This window comes from Penaeus japonicus, unplaced genomic scaffold (genome assembly GCF_977035675.1).
Source record: "Penaeus japonicus unplaced genomic scaffold, GWHDUDI00000001_assembly GWHDUDI00000010, whole genome shotgun sequence".
NCBI classification, from domain to species: Eukaryota; Metazoa; Arthropoda; class Malacostraca; order Decapoda; family Penaeidae; genus Penaeus; species Penaeus japonicus.
The window spans coordinates 8,219,988-8,235,938 of NW_028234412.1; the positions used below are offsets into that span (position 1 = coordinate 8,219,988).

The following is a 15,951-nucleotide window of genomic DNA, read 5'->3' on the forward strand; positions in this document are numbered from 1 at the left end:
ATATATATATATATATATATATATATAACAATTACAGAAGAAAATCATAATTTCACATCTTATCATGAGTTGCCAATCATTGCCATACTTTTTCATGAGAATAGTATATAATCTTGACAACAATAAACTAAAAGATATTCTTTTATTTCACTTACCCCAGACTAAAATGGATAACAGAGAGTACAAGAATGGTGCAGAGTTTGCTGGTGATGTTAGAACAATATTTACAAATTGCTACAAGTATAATCCCCCAGACCATGATGTAGTAGCCATGGCGAGAAAGTTACAAGATGTCTTTGAAATGAGGTAAGTTAGCATGTGGAATATAATGTACTTTGTCTATGTTATTGAAATATGTTTTCACCAGTAAAGTAAAAAATTGGTGTCAATTAATTTCTGAACATTTTCCCCGCTTGTGCCGTCATTAATTTACATTATTTTTCTCCATCAACAGATATGCCAAAGTGCCAGAAGATGAACCCTTTGAAATTCAACCAGCAACAGATTCCGAAGAGTCTGAAAGTGAGAGTGAGAGTGAAACTGACGACTCTGAGGACGAGAGAGAAAGGAAATTAGTTCAGCTTCAAGAGCAGCTACGGCAGGTGCAAGAACAGATGAAGGTGGGTTTGCCAAGTTTTATTTGTCTTTTCTCCTCTTCTCTCATTCTTGATCTCTTAACTCATTCACTCACTCTCATTTTCTTTCCTCTTTCTCACTTTTATCTTTCTTCTCTCACTCATATCCTTTTATTCTGGATCTCTAACTAACTTCCTCTCCCTCTCTCTTTCTTTCTTTCCTTCCTTCCTTCCCTCTTTCCTCTTCCTCCTCTCTCTCTTTTCTTTCCCCTTTCTTTCTCTTCCCTCTTCCTTCTTCCTCCGCTCTCTTTCCTTTCCCCTTTCTTTCTCTTTCCTTTCCCCTTTCTTTCTCTTTCCTCCCTCTTTCTCTTTCCTCTTCTCTCTCTCTTTCCTCTTCTCTCTCTCTTTCCTCTTCTCTCTCTCTTTCCTCTTCTCTCTCTCTTTCCTCTTCTCTCTCTCTTTCCTCTTCTCTCTCTCTTTCCTCTTCTCTCTCTCTTTCCTCTTCTCTCTCTCTCTCTCTCTCTCTCTCTCTCTCTCTCTCTCTCTCCTCTCTCTCTCTCTCTCTCTCTCTCTCTCTCTCTCTCCTCTCTCTCTCCTCTCTCTTCTCTTCTCCTCTCTCTCTCTCTCCCTCTCTCTCTCTCTCTCTCCTTCTCCTCTCTCCCTCTCTCTTTCTCTTCCCTCTCTCTCTCTCTCTCTCTCTTCCCTCTCTCTCTCCTCTCTCTCTCTCCTCTCTCTCTCTCCTCTCTCTCTCTCTCTCTCTCTCTCTCTCTCTCTCTCTCTCTCTCTCTCTCTCTCTCTCTCTCTCTCTCTCTCTCTCCCTCTCCCTCTCTCCCTCTCTCTCTCTCTCTCCTCAATTTTGCAGAACTATCCATCTTTGTTTTTTGTCTGTTTAAAATGGAAGAAGAGTCACTTAAGTGTGCCAGTTTTTGAGTATTGCAAACCGCAATCTATCAGATATATATGATTTTCACAAATGTGTAATCACATGGGCAGTTTTATCACAAGTTTGTGCTTGTGCTTTCCTTTTTTGTTTATAGACCAAATGTCCTTCAGTGGATACAGAATATTTATGTGTTGTACCCTGTGCATGTCTTTTTTTTTTCTCTCTTTTATTTTAGGTGATTCATTTGTAATTTGTTTTATTGATATTTTTTATTATTATTATTATTATTATTATTGCTGTTGTTGTTGTTACTATCTTCATCTTGTTATGTTTATTGATCCTGTTTCCCACATTTGTTTTTAATGATATGAATATGGGAGAGACTGGATTTAGAAATTTATATTTGATGCACAAATTAAAAATGAGAGGGGACTCATCAGGGTACAGGAAGTAGAAAATTGCATTCACCTAATACAATAAACTTATGGAAGGATCTTGGATGTATAGCCTAGAAATATGGTACTGTTTTGATCCTGACAATTTAGTGTGAATGAACAGGAAAGAGAAAAGTGTCAGAACAAGAGGAAAGGGAAGGGATGGGAAAGATAGAAAGATGGTAGTCAGTGGATGGTCTGATAAACCATTATAGATGGGGCCAAGCAAGCTAGCTGGCCATCAGTATGGGCAAAGTCTGATGTCGCTAGTATGTGCTAAAAATTGGAGGGACGAAAAGTTTTTTCTCTGCCCTCCTGGCAGCACTGACATCCCTAACAAATATTTTCCCTTAAATCTATCACAAAACTAGGCTAGAGGCTGACTTAGAAAGCTGTAGCCTTGAAGCAGCTTCCAATTTTGCATCATGTATGCATTGCCTTAGGTCTTATTGTTGGTGTCGTCGTTGGTGTCATGATACCCATCAGCAATGGGTTAAGCTTAGGCAAAAAATATATATATTCAACATCCTAAACAAGTCGGATGATTAAAGGTGTTTGAAAGATGACATAAAAAAAGATGCATTAGAGAATATCTCTTGTTTAACCCATTAGCAGCGGATGGCATGATTTGGTGCAAAGGCAGAGTCGGTGATAGACGCGGATGGCACCATGCCAGACATGTAATTCAGCTATCCTACTGCACAGACCTTTTTTTAATACCGCGACCAATGGGTTAAGGATGTTAGTTTGAATCACTATCAAAGATATCTAGAGTTGTTGGCAAAATATTTATGCTCCTTTGCTTGGTTACATGCAGTCTTACAAATTTACCAATCTGCACTCCTTGTTATTAAAGAGAGAGCATATAGTATTTAACAATAGTGATATGCTTTTTCTGTTTTGATCAGGATGTCAGGAGTCATGGGGGTAACTTTTTATTCCCTTCTAATTTAGTAAAGATTTCCTCATTCCATACAACTGTAGTGCTGGAAACATAAACTTGGAAAGACATAACCACACAAAAAAAGGTATTACGCACTATTGCTCATAAATGACATGACTGGCCTCTTTATTATGTTGCTAGATGTAAAAATTTATTGAAAATTTAAATAGTAGCACATGATTTATTTCATCTGTGACCTGCATCCACACAGTGTGGAAAAGTTAACATCTAATATTAGTGTATCAGATTATTACATTTATTGAATTCATCCTAATGATTAGAGGTTCACTATATCATTTAGATTAAATATTACCATGAATAGTGGAAACAAGAAAGGTGATAAATATATAGTAATGATGATAATTCTGTTATTAAAATCATGTTTGTCCTGAGCAGTATTTTTATGGTATGACTGCACAACAAAGTCCATTACATTCATTGTTAATCATTTTTGTATAAATAGCCATGGATGTTTTTCAGTGTTAGGAAATTTAATGAGATGAAACAAAGGTTTGGTATGATCTTTCTGATGGTGGTATGAGTGGCTGGCTTCTCTTAATATGGGTTTTGTTGGTTGGTATGAGGGTAGTTTTCATGTTCATTTAGAAAGAAATCTAGTAAAATTGATATCATATCTGTTGCAATACTGATTGAATTATCAATTATTTTTTAATGTTTGTCTCTCGTCATGAACATAAACGCAGAATTAGGTTGTCACTTCATGTTATAGACGGTAAAACAATTTTTAAGTTTGTGAAGGAGTCACTGTACGGTATTGAGACCCAATTACACAACTGTTGTTACCTTCAGACTATTTTTACTTTCTTTTTGAAGACAATGAAATGTCCTCCCCAGGCACCTGTGTGAAGATTTGTGGCCTGTTGGTCACATGTCCAACCCAGCAAATCTCGGTAATTTTCACGGCCATCTTTTGGCTGTTTTGATTCTACATCTTTTTTCATCATCATTCTTATCGTTATGGTGATTATTGCAGTTGTTATTTATATTTTATTTTATTTTATTTTTTATAGGCATAAAAGTGTGAATGATAGATGGTGACTGAATGGTTTATATTTCTTTTATTTTATTTTTGTTTATGATGATGATTTCTTTGGTTAATGCTTGTAACAAATAAATTGTATTATTTTACACAAAATATACAGCTTTCTGGCTATCATTTCATTTCTTTCTTCTCCATTACTTTCTTAGTAGTTGAGAAAGAGGACAAAAAGAATCAATCGCACTTGTGTGTCTTTGCAGTTGCTGGTTGAAGAGTCTTTAAGAAGAGGGAAAGAAAAGAAGAAAAAGACCAAAAAGAAAAGTAAAGACCGCGAGAAGATGTTGTCAGAGTTACCCAATGTTCCAAACACAGTCGCCCCCACTGTGAACCAAAATGCCCCAGCGGCGGCAGCTGTCACAACTGCGACAGCTGCTGCACCCCCTGCTGCGCCCCCACCTGGCCCAGTTCCTCCTAAACCTAAGAAGAACAAAACTAGTAATAATAAGCAGAAGAGACAACGGTCCAATCCTAGTAAATCAAAGAAGAAGGCAGCAGGTGGCGCACCAGGCATGGTGTTTGACTCTGAGGACGAGGACAACGCCAAACCCATGTCATATGACGAGAAGAGGCAACTTAGCTTAGATATTAATAAACTTCCTGGTAAGTGTATCTTTTGGATGGATGAGGAAAAGGAGATCTGTAAGCAGATTTTATTATATATTTTTCATAAATTGTTAAGACGATTGCAGGAAGTGTGGAATGATGCCTTGTTTTATTCCCATATTTCATTGTGTACTCACAAATTTTCCGGCCATCGTTTATCTTGGTTGTAAATTCATTTACTCTTTTCATCAGGCGACAAGTTGGGGCGAGTGGTGCACATAATCCAGACGAGAGAACCTTCTCTGAGAGACTCGAATCCAGATGAGATTGAAATAGACTTCGAAACCTTAAAACCCTCAACCCTGAGAGAATTAGAAGCGTATGTTGCATCATGTCTCAGGAAAAAACCAAGAAAGCCTTATGGTAAGTTGAATATTATTTACTTTTTGAAAAGTAGAAAGAACTAGACAATAGATAGTGCAAAGTAACTCTTTGGTTTCTAGAAGTATGATTAATCCTTTGCAAAACCTTCAAAATGTAATGATCTTTAAATATTTAACTAATGGTGTGCTTATAAGAAGAGTAGAAATCTACTTGACCATTTCATAGAATGAAAATTTTCTGTAATTATGCATTCATCTGAGAAATATATTAGTTAGAATCTCTTATTTTGGCTTGTTTGTTTTTGGTAGAAGTAACTTGTTTAATTTTTTTTTTTTTGTGAACTGATGAATATTCTGCTACATTTTATTTCTAAATATTTATGTTTTTTCATTAGCTTATTTATTTATGTTCCTATAGTTTTATAAAATATTTATGAATTAATCTGGTACATGACTTTGAATACTGGTTTGAAAGGCATTGGTGTTGTAAAGTGTTGTATTGATTATTTGTAAGGAAGATGGTAATTTTTTAACATGCTTTTCTTTTGTTAACAATTTTATTTTTCCTTTTAATCCACCACCAAATATTAAAGTGTGTGTTTCTTGCTACAGCTCGGCAAGATAAGAAAAGTGTTGTGTCAAAAACAAAGGAGGAATCTATGGCAGAAAAGAAGCAGGAACTTGAAAAGCGATTGCAAGACGTAACTGGCCAATTAGGGACTCCAGCCGCCAAGAAGACACCCAAAAAAGGTTAGTCAGTGATCTTCTAGTTCCATAATCCTTTCACCTCTGGGTGCTTTTTCACCTATTTCCATGACTTATATGTTTTTGGTTTTATAGATTTTTTTCTCCTAATGGTTAGCTTATAATTTCCAGTTCATTTCCAAGCAGAAAGGAAATAGAAAATAATGCATGAATTTTGACAGTCTTTTCTCCTTGTTTTTTTCAGAAGAGAATAAAAGTATGGATGCAGTTGGTGGGGGCACATCCCGCTTAACAGAATCCAGCTCATCCTCTTCAGACAGTGATTCATCCTCATCTTCATCTTCATCATCATCCTCAGATTCCTCTGACTCGGAAGCAGGTTAGATGCGCATTTCTCTTCGTACGGGATAAAGCGTTTTTTGTATCATCATGACCAATATTGTTATGTCATTCAAATGTTTTCTTTTTCTTTCATTCTTTCTTTTCCTTTTTTATTATTTTTTTCTCTTTATTTTACTATTCATTTGTAAATAGTCAGTTCATTCCTAATGTGTCAGAAAAAGCAATGGCACATTAACCTATTTATATTGTAAGTTAAGCTCTGGGCATTTGGTAATAACACACCAAGCCCAAAACATGACAGTGCTGCCTTTCTCTACTTTGTTTACTTTCCCCACTCTTACTAAATTTCTCAGTCTTCCTCACATCATTATTTTCTATATACTTTCTCCCAGATATCCTGTCTCTTCAGACTCACATTTATTATTATTGTGTTAATGACTTGTCTCTCCCCACCACTGTGGACACAAGAACAAGGCACAAAGATTTTATTGTAAGGATCAGGCCAGAGTGCAGGGATGTGTTCAGGGGTCAGCGAGTTTGTGCGATGAGATGCGTTGTGGAGCTGTTGGTTGGCATGAGCGAGGTCAGGCTGGGTCACATCTACATGAGGCAGACAATGTGAATGGTGGCTTATTGCTCACTGTTTCACTTGCACCTGAGTCCAGAGGAGGGACAACAAGCAAGGAAGGCTGAGGGGGGAGGGGGAAATGGTTTGGAAAATAAGGGGAAGAGAGATTAGCTGTGTCACCTCTGTTGTCAGATCAGGATGCTGTTTACTCATGAAAGTTTCTTTGGGGGCCAAAATGTTGTTAAATGTTCTGCTGTCACACACTGCCTTGGACCAAGTGAGCACATGATGCTGCCGGCTTGCTGGCCTCCAACACATTGTTTGCACTCACTGGCTTCATGTGGTCTGGATCCATAGGCCACAAGGTATCACCACTAACCCACAGCTGCAAAGGGCACTTGACCCATCCACTGGCTGCATCAGTCCTCAGTTTAGAACTCTTGTCGCTGTGGCAAACGTGCTGATACCTTGTTCTGCGGTGGAAGGGGTATAGCTTTCCAGTACCTGAGAGCGGGAGGATCTGATAAAAGACTTGTAACATCAGCTAAACCTTCCTTCCACCATAGTGCAGTAACCTCTCAAGGAGTGAGTGTTTGTATGAGTGGAAACTATAGTGAGGAAGTTAGCCAAGTGCTGTACCTGCTTCATCACCAGTATTGAAAAAATGGTGCATCATAATTCCAGTACTGTATAACTGTAAAGCTCCATCTAAAAATAGGCTTAAGTTCTTTATTTAAAGAATTTGTACTTTCACAATATTTTTTATCCCACAAAAATAAATTTAAATTTTGTAACCTTAGGTGATGCTGTGAGATAATATAAGGATTGTAATGATGATTCTCCATAGATGTAAGAGCAATTCTCTTGCTCCAGACACATCTATTAGGTCTAGTGTATCTTCTGTATTTAGGTGCGTTTGCTTCATTTCAAGTGAGCAATAAGCTATCAGTTGAACATTGCCAAGTGTTATTGTGAGCCCCTGGCCAGACCACTGATGTACATATGGACTAAGAAAGTGGTATGTACTCCTCCTGGTGCATCACTGTCAACTTAACATGTGTTTGTGTCTTTATTAGCAGATACAAATGTTGTATTATAAAAAAAAATAAACAAGTCATCCTTCTAAGTCATTATTTCTTTGTCCCATGATGTCCCCTGGACACAGATTGCACTCTGGTGATCCTCACTAAAAACACACATAACATGAGGAAGGTGTTGGGTAATCCTGCCCACACAGTCTATTGTTCCTTAAGTGTTGTAGCCTATTGGATTTTTTTTATCTTTTCTTTTTGAGGTGATTAAAGGCATGCTCAACACCTGTAACGGTAAGTTATTGTAAAAAGCAAGAGATAACGAAGGAAAGGTCGACATCGGTATCCCACTGAAAATATAAACACAGGAAGAAGAAAGTTCATGGCTTCTCTACTGATTAATTTTGTATTTCTTCATTTTTGATTACTTTGTTTATATATTTTTTATAGATATTACACAAAGTCACTGTGCTTGTGAAATTTAAAAAGTTAAAATGCATACCAAGTACGTAAGATTTATTTATTTAATCATTTATTCACTTTTTTATGAATTTTGTTTTGTAGTATGTATGTGTAAGTGTATATGTGTATATGTATGTATTTTTACTGTGTAGTAGTGTTGCTTGACAACCAAATATTTATCTAAAGAACTAGAGAAAGCTTTGAATACCAGTTAATAGTTTGAAATGTAGATATGACCATATACCAGAATTCATGGATACTTAATAGGCTGTACAAATACAAGACTTTTTATATCATTTTGTTGGAAGGTATTACTTCATCTAACATCTGATGAGATGTATAATTTAGTAGGAAAAAAATTAGATATATAGTCTTTTATTTACCTTCAAAAGCTAATGGAAGTATAATTGTCAGGGAAGTGATTGTTACCCATAATAATTATTTAATGTCCTTTTGCAGTCTGTTGAAGATGTTGACAAGAATGAGTATTTGAGAAACCAATTCAATTTTTCAGAGAAAATAAATTCAAGCTTTTGTATGTGTGATTGTGTGTCTGTACATGTCTTTCCTCTTACAGCAAGTAACTCAGATTTATTAATAATTTTGTGAATATGTAATGTTTTGCCAACTTTTCACTATCTGGAAATAAAGCCTATTTTTGATATGTCACTCAAAGTTTTGCCGGTTAATTTTAGTGAAAGTAGACTGTTTGCATGTAGATGATGTAGATTTTCAAATGCATATAGGACATCTTGGAAATGATAAGAGCAACTAGATCAAAGTTTCAGTGTAAATTATGAGGGAAAATATAACCGTGAATTCTGTGTGATGAATGATTTTTTACACAATTCTTGAACCTTTGTTAAACTTACTGAATGGTAGAATTCATTTTAAAACAAGTATTGTCAATCTTGATTATATAAAAGGAAAAATATTAAATATAATATATAAATATATAATAATTGTGTATATGTATATATATATAAATATATTTCATTTTTTTATTTTTATTTTTTAAGCAATGAACTTATTGGTTGTTTGGTTAGTAGGTATTTACAGAGGCCTGTTAAACACAAGCTATAAGAATTGACATCTTTAGATAACAAACTAAAGAAGTGACAATTTTCTTTTGCAAGATACTTAGATTTTCATTATCAAATGCAGTAAGATTAACTGTGGAACCTATGTTACAGGTAGAAAAGATCAGTATTTATTCTGTCAAATGTTTTAATTAAATTGTCAGGAATGGGAAGATAGGATTCTCTCTACCTCCTCTCTCCCTCCTCCCCCTCTCTTCTCTCTTCTCTCCCTCTTCCCCCTCTCTTCTCTCTATCTATATATCTATCCCCTCTTTCTCTCTATCTATATATCTATCTATCCATCCATCCTCTCTTTCTCTCTCTCTATCTATCTATCCTCTCTTTCTCTCTCCCTAAGTATCTATCCTCTATCTCTCTATCCCTCTCTATCTATCTATCTATCCCCTCTCTCTCTCTCTCTCTCTCTCTCTCTCTCTCTCTCTCTCTCTCTCTCTCTCCTCCTCTCTCTCTCTCTCTCTCCCTCTCTCTCTCTCTCTCTCTCCCCTCTCTCTCTCTCTCTCTCTCTCTCTCTCTCTCTCTCTCTCTCTCTCTCTCTCTCTCTCTCTCCCTCTCTCTCTCTCTCTCTCTCTCTCTCTCTATCCTCTCTCTCTCTCTCTCTCTTTCTCTCCCTCCTCCTCTCCCCTCCCCCTCTCCTTCTCTCCTCCCTCCTCTCTCTCTCTCTCCCTCCCTCTCTCCCCCCCCTCCCTCTATCTATCTCTCTATCCTCTCTCTCTCTCCCTCCCTCTCTCTATCTATCTATCCTCTCACTTTCTCTTTCTCTCTATCTATCTGTCTATCTATCTATCTATCTATCCCCTCTCTCTCTCTCTCTCTCTCTCTCTCTCTCTCTCTCTATATATATATATATATATATATATATATTATCTATCTATATCCTCCTCTCTCTCTCTCTATCCTATCTATCTATATATCTATAATATATATATACTCTCTCTCTATATCTATCCTATATATATCCTCCCTCTCTCTTTCTCTCTATCCTATCTATCTATCTATCCATCTTCTATCTCTATATATCCACTCTCTCTCTCTATCTATCCCGCTAACTATCCCCCCCTCTCTCTCTCTATCCTATCTATCTTCTCTCTCTCTCTCTCTCTCTCTCTCTCTCTCTCTCTCTCTCTATTCCTATCCTCTCTCTCTCTCTCTCTATTCCTATCCTCTCTCTCTCTCTCTCTATTCCTATCCTCTCTCTCTCTCTCTCTATTCCTATCCTCTCTCTCTCTCTCTCTATTCCTATCCTTTCTCTCTCTCTTCTCTCTCTATCTCTCTCTCTCTCTATCCTTCGTCTCTCTCTCTCTATTCCTATCTACTCTTCTCTCTCTCTCTCTCTCTCTCTCTCTCTCTCTCTCTTTCATTCTCTATCCTCTCTCCCTATCCCTCTCTCCTCTCTCCTCTTATCTATCTATCTTCTCTCTCCTACTCTCTTCCCTCTCTCTCTCTCTCTTTATCTATCTATCTCTTTCCTACTCCCCCTCTCTCTCTCTATCCTCTCTTCTCTCTCCTCCCTCTCTCTCTCTCTCTCCTCTTCTCTCTCTCTTCTTATCCTCCTTCCTCTCCCTCCTCTCTCTCTCTCTCTCTCTCCCTCTCCCTCTCCCCTCCCCTCCCCCTCATTCTCTCTCTCCCTCTCCCCCACTCCCCTCCCCCTCTTGCTTTCTCTCTCGCAGGGTCTTACATTATGTCAGTGAAGAACATTTAGTTTTTTCCTGTTTTAAGTTCTGTTCAGTTCCAAGAAACGTAACATGATTAAAGTACAAATAACCTTTTTTTTAATGATAATTTATGTAATTAAATATGTTTCAAGCAATTTAGTATAGCATATCTCCTTTTATTTCATTTCAAACAAGGGAATCAAAGTTCTGATTCCCAGAATAGGAATAAGCAAATCTTATTCATACAAACTGTGTGTTTGTGTTTTAAAAACAATACCTTCTAAATAACTCTGCTACAGGTTTTCAAAATGGCACTAGAAGTAAGTAATATGAAAAGTTAAAGACAATAGTTGTATTGTCTCCAAAAATTAGACAAAGAATTTTCTATGGAACAAATCAGTCAATGCATAGCAATTCATTGAAGTGGATTGATTAGCACTCTCAATATAATGGGAACTAAATACTTTCAATGGAACATATTGTATATTATGGTATGAACTTAAAGGGAACAGGGTCTGTAATGTGCAAATTTGTTTTAACAAAGGACAGCAATCTTTCTTTGCTTAGAGGAATATTGATTACCAACTAGTCAAACTTTCAGATCTTTTATCACAATCAGATTGGAAACAAATAAAGAATGACTCATACATGTCATTTGACTGAAGAAGTAAATGTTAATAAACACACTAGTCAAGAATGAACTTTCTAAACTGATATTATAGCCAGAATTGGTACAAAGTTAGAAGTACATTTATGCTAACAACGAGAACTCAATCATATGTGAAAAGAGTTTGAATGATATGGGAAAAATTGAGTGCTTAACTTCTAATAAGATATCGTAATGGAAAATACATTCAAGAATTTATCAGATTGGAATTGGTTGAAATGAAAAGGACATTTTCAGGGAGACGGGAGACAGCCTTAATTGAATTATCGACACAGCTTTGGTGAATGTTGAATCTATATGTAACATTCATTTATTGGTATGCATATTAGACAACACATATCTGAAAATTAAAGAGTTGTATTGCAAGCCTTAAATTGTAATAATGTGCAATAACTAGCATAACATCACAGAACAGAATACACACCTCAGATGAGGCCTCTCTTTTTTTTGACTCTACATGAACATTACATTGAACACATTCCATCAGTCTGGAAATTATGATGGTATTACTCATTTAAAGAAACCCAAAGCCAATTTTCTGAGGTGGGATCCTGTGACAAAAAGAAAAAAAAAATACAAAAGCCATGTAAAAGAAAACTTACTAAATTACTTGTGGCAGAAGTACACAAAAACAAAATATTCCCAAGACAGTGCCTGATTTTGATCTTATTTTGGTATTGAAAAAAAAAGCCATGGGTGGGGGTGTTGGCATAAGAATGTAAACGTATTCAGACAATAAAACTATTACAATAAATAACAAAAAAAAAAATCCCACTGTCCTATTTCATCTTATTTTTTTCATGCCGCCCTTTTTCTCCAGTTTCTTCCTTTTCCCTCGATCCCTTTCCTTTATCTTTCTTCATCATTCTGTTATAAATATGTCAAGTTAAAATTTGTAATAAAAGATACATAAATCTCTTTCCCTCTCCCCCTCCCTCTATCCTTTTATTATTTTTTCTTTTTTCCCTTTCTCTTCATGAAAATTGATTAGACAGCTGTGACTGACGTTACTTCCAATAGACAGACAAGGGTTTTACTCATAAAATCAAATATATTTCTTTCAGAAAGTCGTAAATCCAAGAAACCCAAGTTAGAAAACTCTTCTCAGGTGAGTTTCTTGAATTTTCATTAGTACTTTTTCATACAAATGTACTGAATTTGAGATTTCCTCCCAAAATACGGATATTAACGTTGTCATATTGAGAGACCTTTCTGGTGTTCATTAAAGTTGTGATTTCCCTGGCACTATGATTTTATTACAAGGAATTATGACATAGTAATTTTGTCTGAGTGAGTAATTAAAGTTAACTATTTTGTTAGATGATTGTTGCTTAACATTGAATTTGTCATTCTTACCTCCCAGCAAATATTTGGTGATAATCAGTCAGTCAAACCAAAGAAATAATTCCCCTTGTCTTTATACTTTATTATATTTATCATCCCTGTCCAGTATGATCATCACACCGTTAATTGTAATAGGCAAATCACTATATATATATATTATATATATATATATATATATATTTCTTGACACTATTTCATATGCCTTTGAAATTGTATATTTTACTTGTATTTGGGTAAGGGTTTGTGGTAAACTCTCCTCCTCTTCCCTTAGTCTTTATCAGCTAATTTGTTTTTACCATTTCCTTTCATATATGATGTACCTGGATCCATTTTTATGTATAATTATTAGACTGTAGACCTGTCATATAAGCATTGACAGATTCCCCTGAAATGCAATTAGTAATAGATAATGTCAGATTTTGGACATGGTCTGTTACTATGCTTTGTTTATGTGCCATCTGTTAGCCTTTATTTACATGTAATGAGGAGTTCGAAGAGTATATAGTTAGTTGAGGAAGTGGTCTCTTCTCTGTGTTTCTTCTGCTCCTCACTGTCTTCTGTTCTTTCTTCTCCCTTTTCTTCATTGAGTAGGTAGAGGGTAATGGCCTTTATTTTAAGACCACTTCATTAATTATCATGGTTAGTGTGGAAATAATGCAAATAGTCTTCATTCGGTTAAAAGAATAATTGATATGAATATTTCTCTAAAATCATATTGATGTTTGCATTTAAAGAAAGGTATTATTCTTATGTACTATGTTTTTTTCTGTAGAGAAGTAACATTTAATGGTGATTAATCACATTCATGATATGAAATTGCTTAGGTATCTTATTTTCATCTCATCTACCCTAGTGTATGTATAGGTCCAGTCTTATCCTTAAATTACCTCCCAGATTGCCAGTGATGCATTTATCTCATAGCTAGTTAGCATAGATTATACCACTTCAAAGTACATTTACAATTAAAAGAAAAAAAAAACACATGTATGAGACTTAAGTAAATTAGAATTGCCAGTCACTAGTCTAAAGACTACAGTGAATATCTTCAAGTATGATGATGTTAAGTTTATTTACAAATTACAATTGGTTTTCTGTGAATTGTTTGATTTGTTTTAGTGACAGTGGCAATTCTCTTTTGCCAGTGTACATGTTCTTAAATGTTAAAATGCATTAATTACTTACGTTTTTTTTTGTTTTTGTTTTTTTATTATTATTATTATTATTATTATCAAATAGGATATATTTTGCCATGCTCAAGATTTTGAAATTGCATCCCATTAATAGGAAGGTAATTTTGGTATTTCAGTTGTAAAAGCAAAGATCGCAATGATAATTTTGGTCATACTTAATTGAATAGTTGGATTAGAAGTGTTAGTTTGGAATACATTTTTAATTGGGTAATAGAAACCTTTCTCTGAGAAGGACATCTAGGTTGTGTGAGCTTGTTGTGGAAAGTGGCCAGTGTCATGAATGGTCTAGATGGGAGTGAAAAATAATATGTATAGATATATAATCAAAGTACACAATAGAATAGGACAAGATGAATTTTTTGCAGAAGAATATGTAGGTATTCTTTGGTTGTTACAAATGCAGTGCCATGTTAACATGTTGAATAGAAAATGGAGTACGTGACAGGTTTGACCCATTCACCCCGGGGCTTTTATTTGAGTAATGCTGCTCCCAGATAACAAGTGCGAGATCTCTCCCGGCACATTGCCTCTCTGAGTGCTTTTCAACTGCCCACTTCAATTTGGTGGTATCGGAGGTTTTTGTATTTATTTACATTATTTTCACAAGTGAATAAAAATCTACCCATACAAATGGAACTATGATCTGCATACATAACAATATAAAACATATGTTTTAAGAGAGAGATCATGCCATGCTAGGACATCACCCAGAGGGAGTAAAAAATTACCATGATGTGATTGGACATCACCTGGTGTAAATGGGTTAGGGTCATTTTGGATTTCATTTCAAGGGGATCGTGCACATGAAATATCATTGAGGAACAATAATGTTAATATGGAAAGTTAACCTCCAAACACTGGCAACCTTACCCTGCATTGCTACTAAGTATGGAGCCACATCTCTTGACAATTTCACTTCCAAAAATATAACCAATCCCTCCATCCTGCCCTTTTGTAGGTCTACCACTGATACATATTTTTAGTATGATGCTGTATATTAAGCTGGCAACTACATGAGCTACATGACATTCAGAGACATAGTCAGTACAACACCACTATTAGTGCAGTTTTGGCCACAGTCAAGAGTAGTAATATTAACAGAGATATGCTCTCTCCTGACCAGTGTTCTAATTTTCATATATAATGCTATACTACTATACTACAGCCATGTAACCTGTGAATTGCTTAAAGTATGTGAAAATGAAGAAGGTTGGTGCCTTATGATAACTCTGAACATCTAATTTTTACATAGAAAATGCAGAACGTAACAGTTTTCAAGTAATTATATGTATAGATCAATTGATTCCTCTTTACTTAACCCTCTCTGGACGGGTGGTACACTACGGTACCGCGCATTCTAGGCCTGTTCGCTGGGTGACGCCATACGGCGTCGTTTATTTAACTGATTTAGGCCTATGCGTTCAAGAGCCCCAGCATTGTAACATGAAAGGCTGGAATCCCCCCGTCATGAGTGGGTTAAAGAACTTTTTCAAGTATAATACATGTTTTAAATAAGAATGATAGTTATATACAGATTCCCTGGGGACCAAATGAATATCAGAATTCATTTTTACAATTTACAAAGCATCTGCAATCAGTTGATATTAGAACCAAAACACATGTCAGTACCATCAAAGGTACTACTTGTATTTCAATTTCAAAAGGGGGAGGGGATACAATTACTAAAAATGATAAAATGCCAAGTGTGGTTGAAACTTTAGATGAATATAAGGACAGTTAACCCATTGGAGCCAGTTGACATGATGACACGTTTTGTGGTTTTTGCGCCAGGCGCCCGAGACGGGATATGAGCTATGAGGATATGAGCCCGGCTTTCCTGTTGAGGGAGCGGGCAGCCCAGGCTCGCGGCTTGTGCGTCCGAAAATCTCGAGGCGTTAGGCTTATGCATTCGAGAACCCTGGTATTGCGACCGTGCAAAGCCGGAACGGCCCCGGCGTGAATGGGTTAAATGATAATTATTCTCACATTCCTGCAAAATAAAATTTAAAAATCATGTTGACGATCCCTTTGAAGATTATAATAATTTTTATTGTTGATCAGAGGAAAGA

The 15,951-nt window shown here is 36.0% G+C and overlaps 1 protein-coding gene across 23 annotated transcripts in view; it reads left to right on the forward strand.

Moving 5' to 3' along the window:
- LOC122253227 (uncharacterized) overlaps positions 1 to 15,951 on the forward strand; it is a 55,964-nt gene that overhangs the window by 31,338 nt on the left and 8,675 nt on the right. For all 23 annotated transcript variants that reach the window (XM_043016128.2, XM_043016137.2, XM_043016125.2 and 20 more), the window contains 7 exons: positions 161 to 306; positions 455 to 620; positions 4,096 to 4,495; positions 4,691 to 4,861; positions 5,434 to 5,571; positions 5,771 to 5,905; positions 12,413 to 12,456. In XM_043016128.2, the coding sequence (XP_042872062.2) occupies positions 161 to 306; positions 455 to 620; positions 4,096 to 4,495; positions 4,691 to 4,861; positions 5,434 to 5,571; positions 5,771 to 5,905; positions 12,413 to 12,456 (1,200 nt within the window). The remainder of the gene's footprint in view (positions 1 to 160; positions 307 to 454; positions 621 to 4,095; positions 4,496 to 4,690; positions 4,862 to 5,433; positions 5,572 to 5,770; positions 5,906 to 12,412; positions 12,457 to 15,951) is intronic.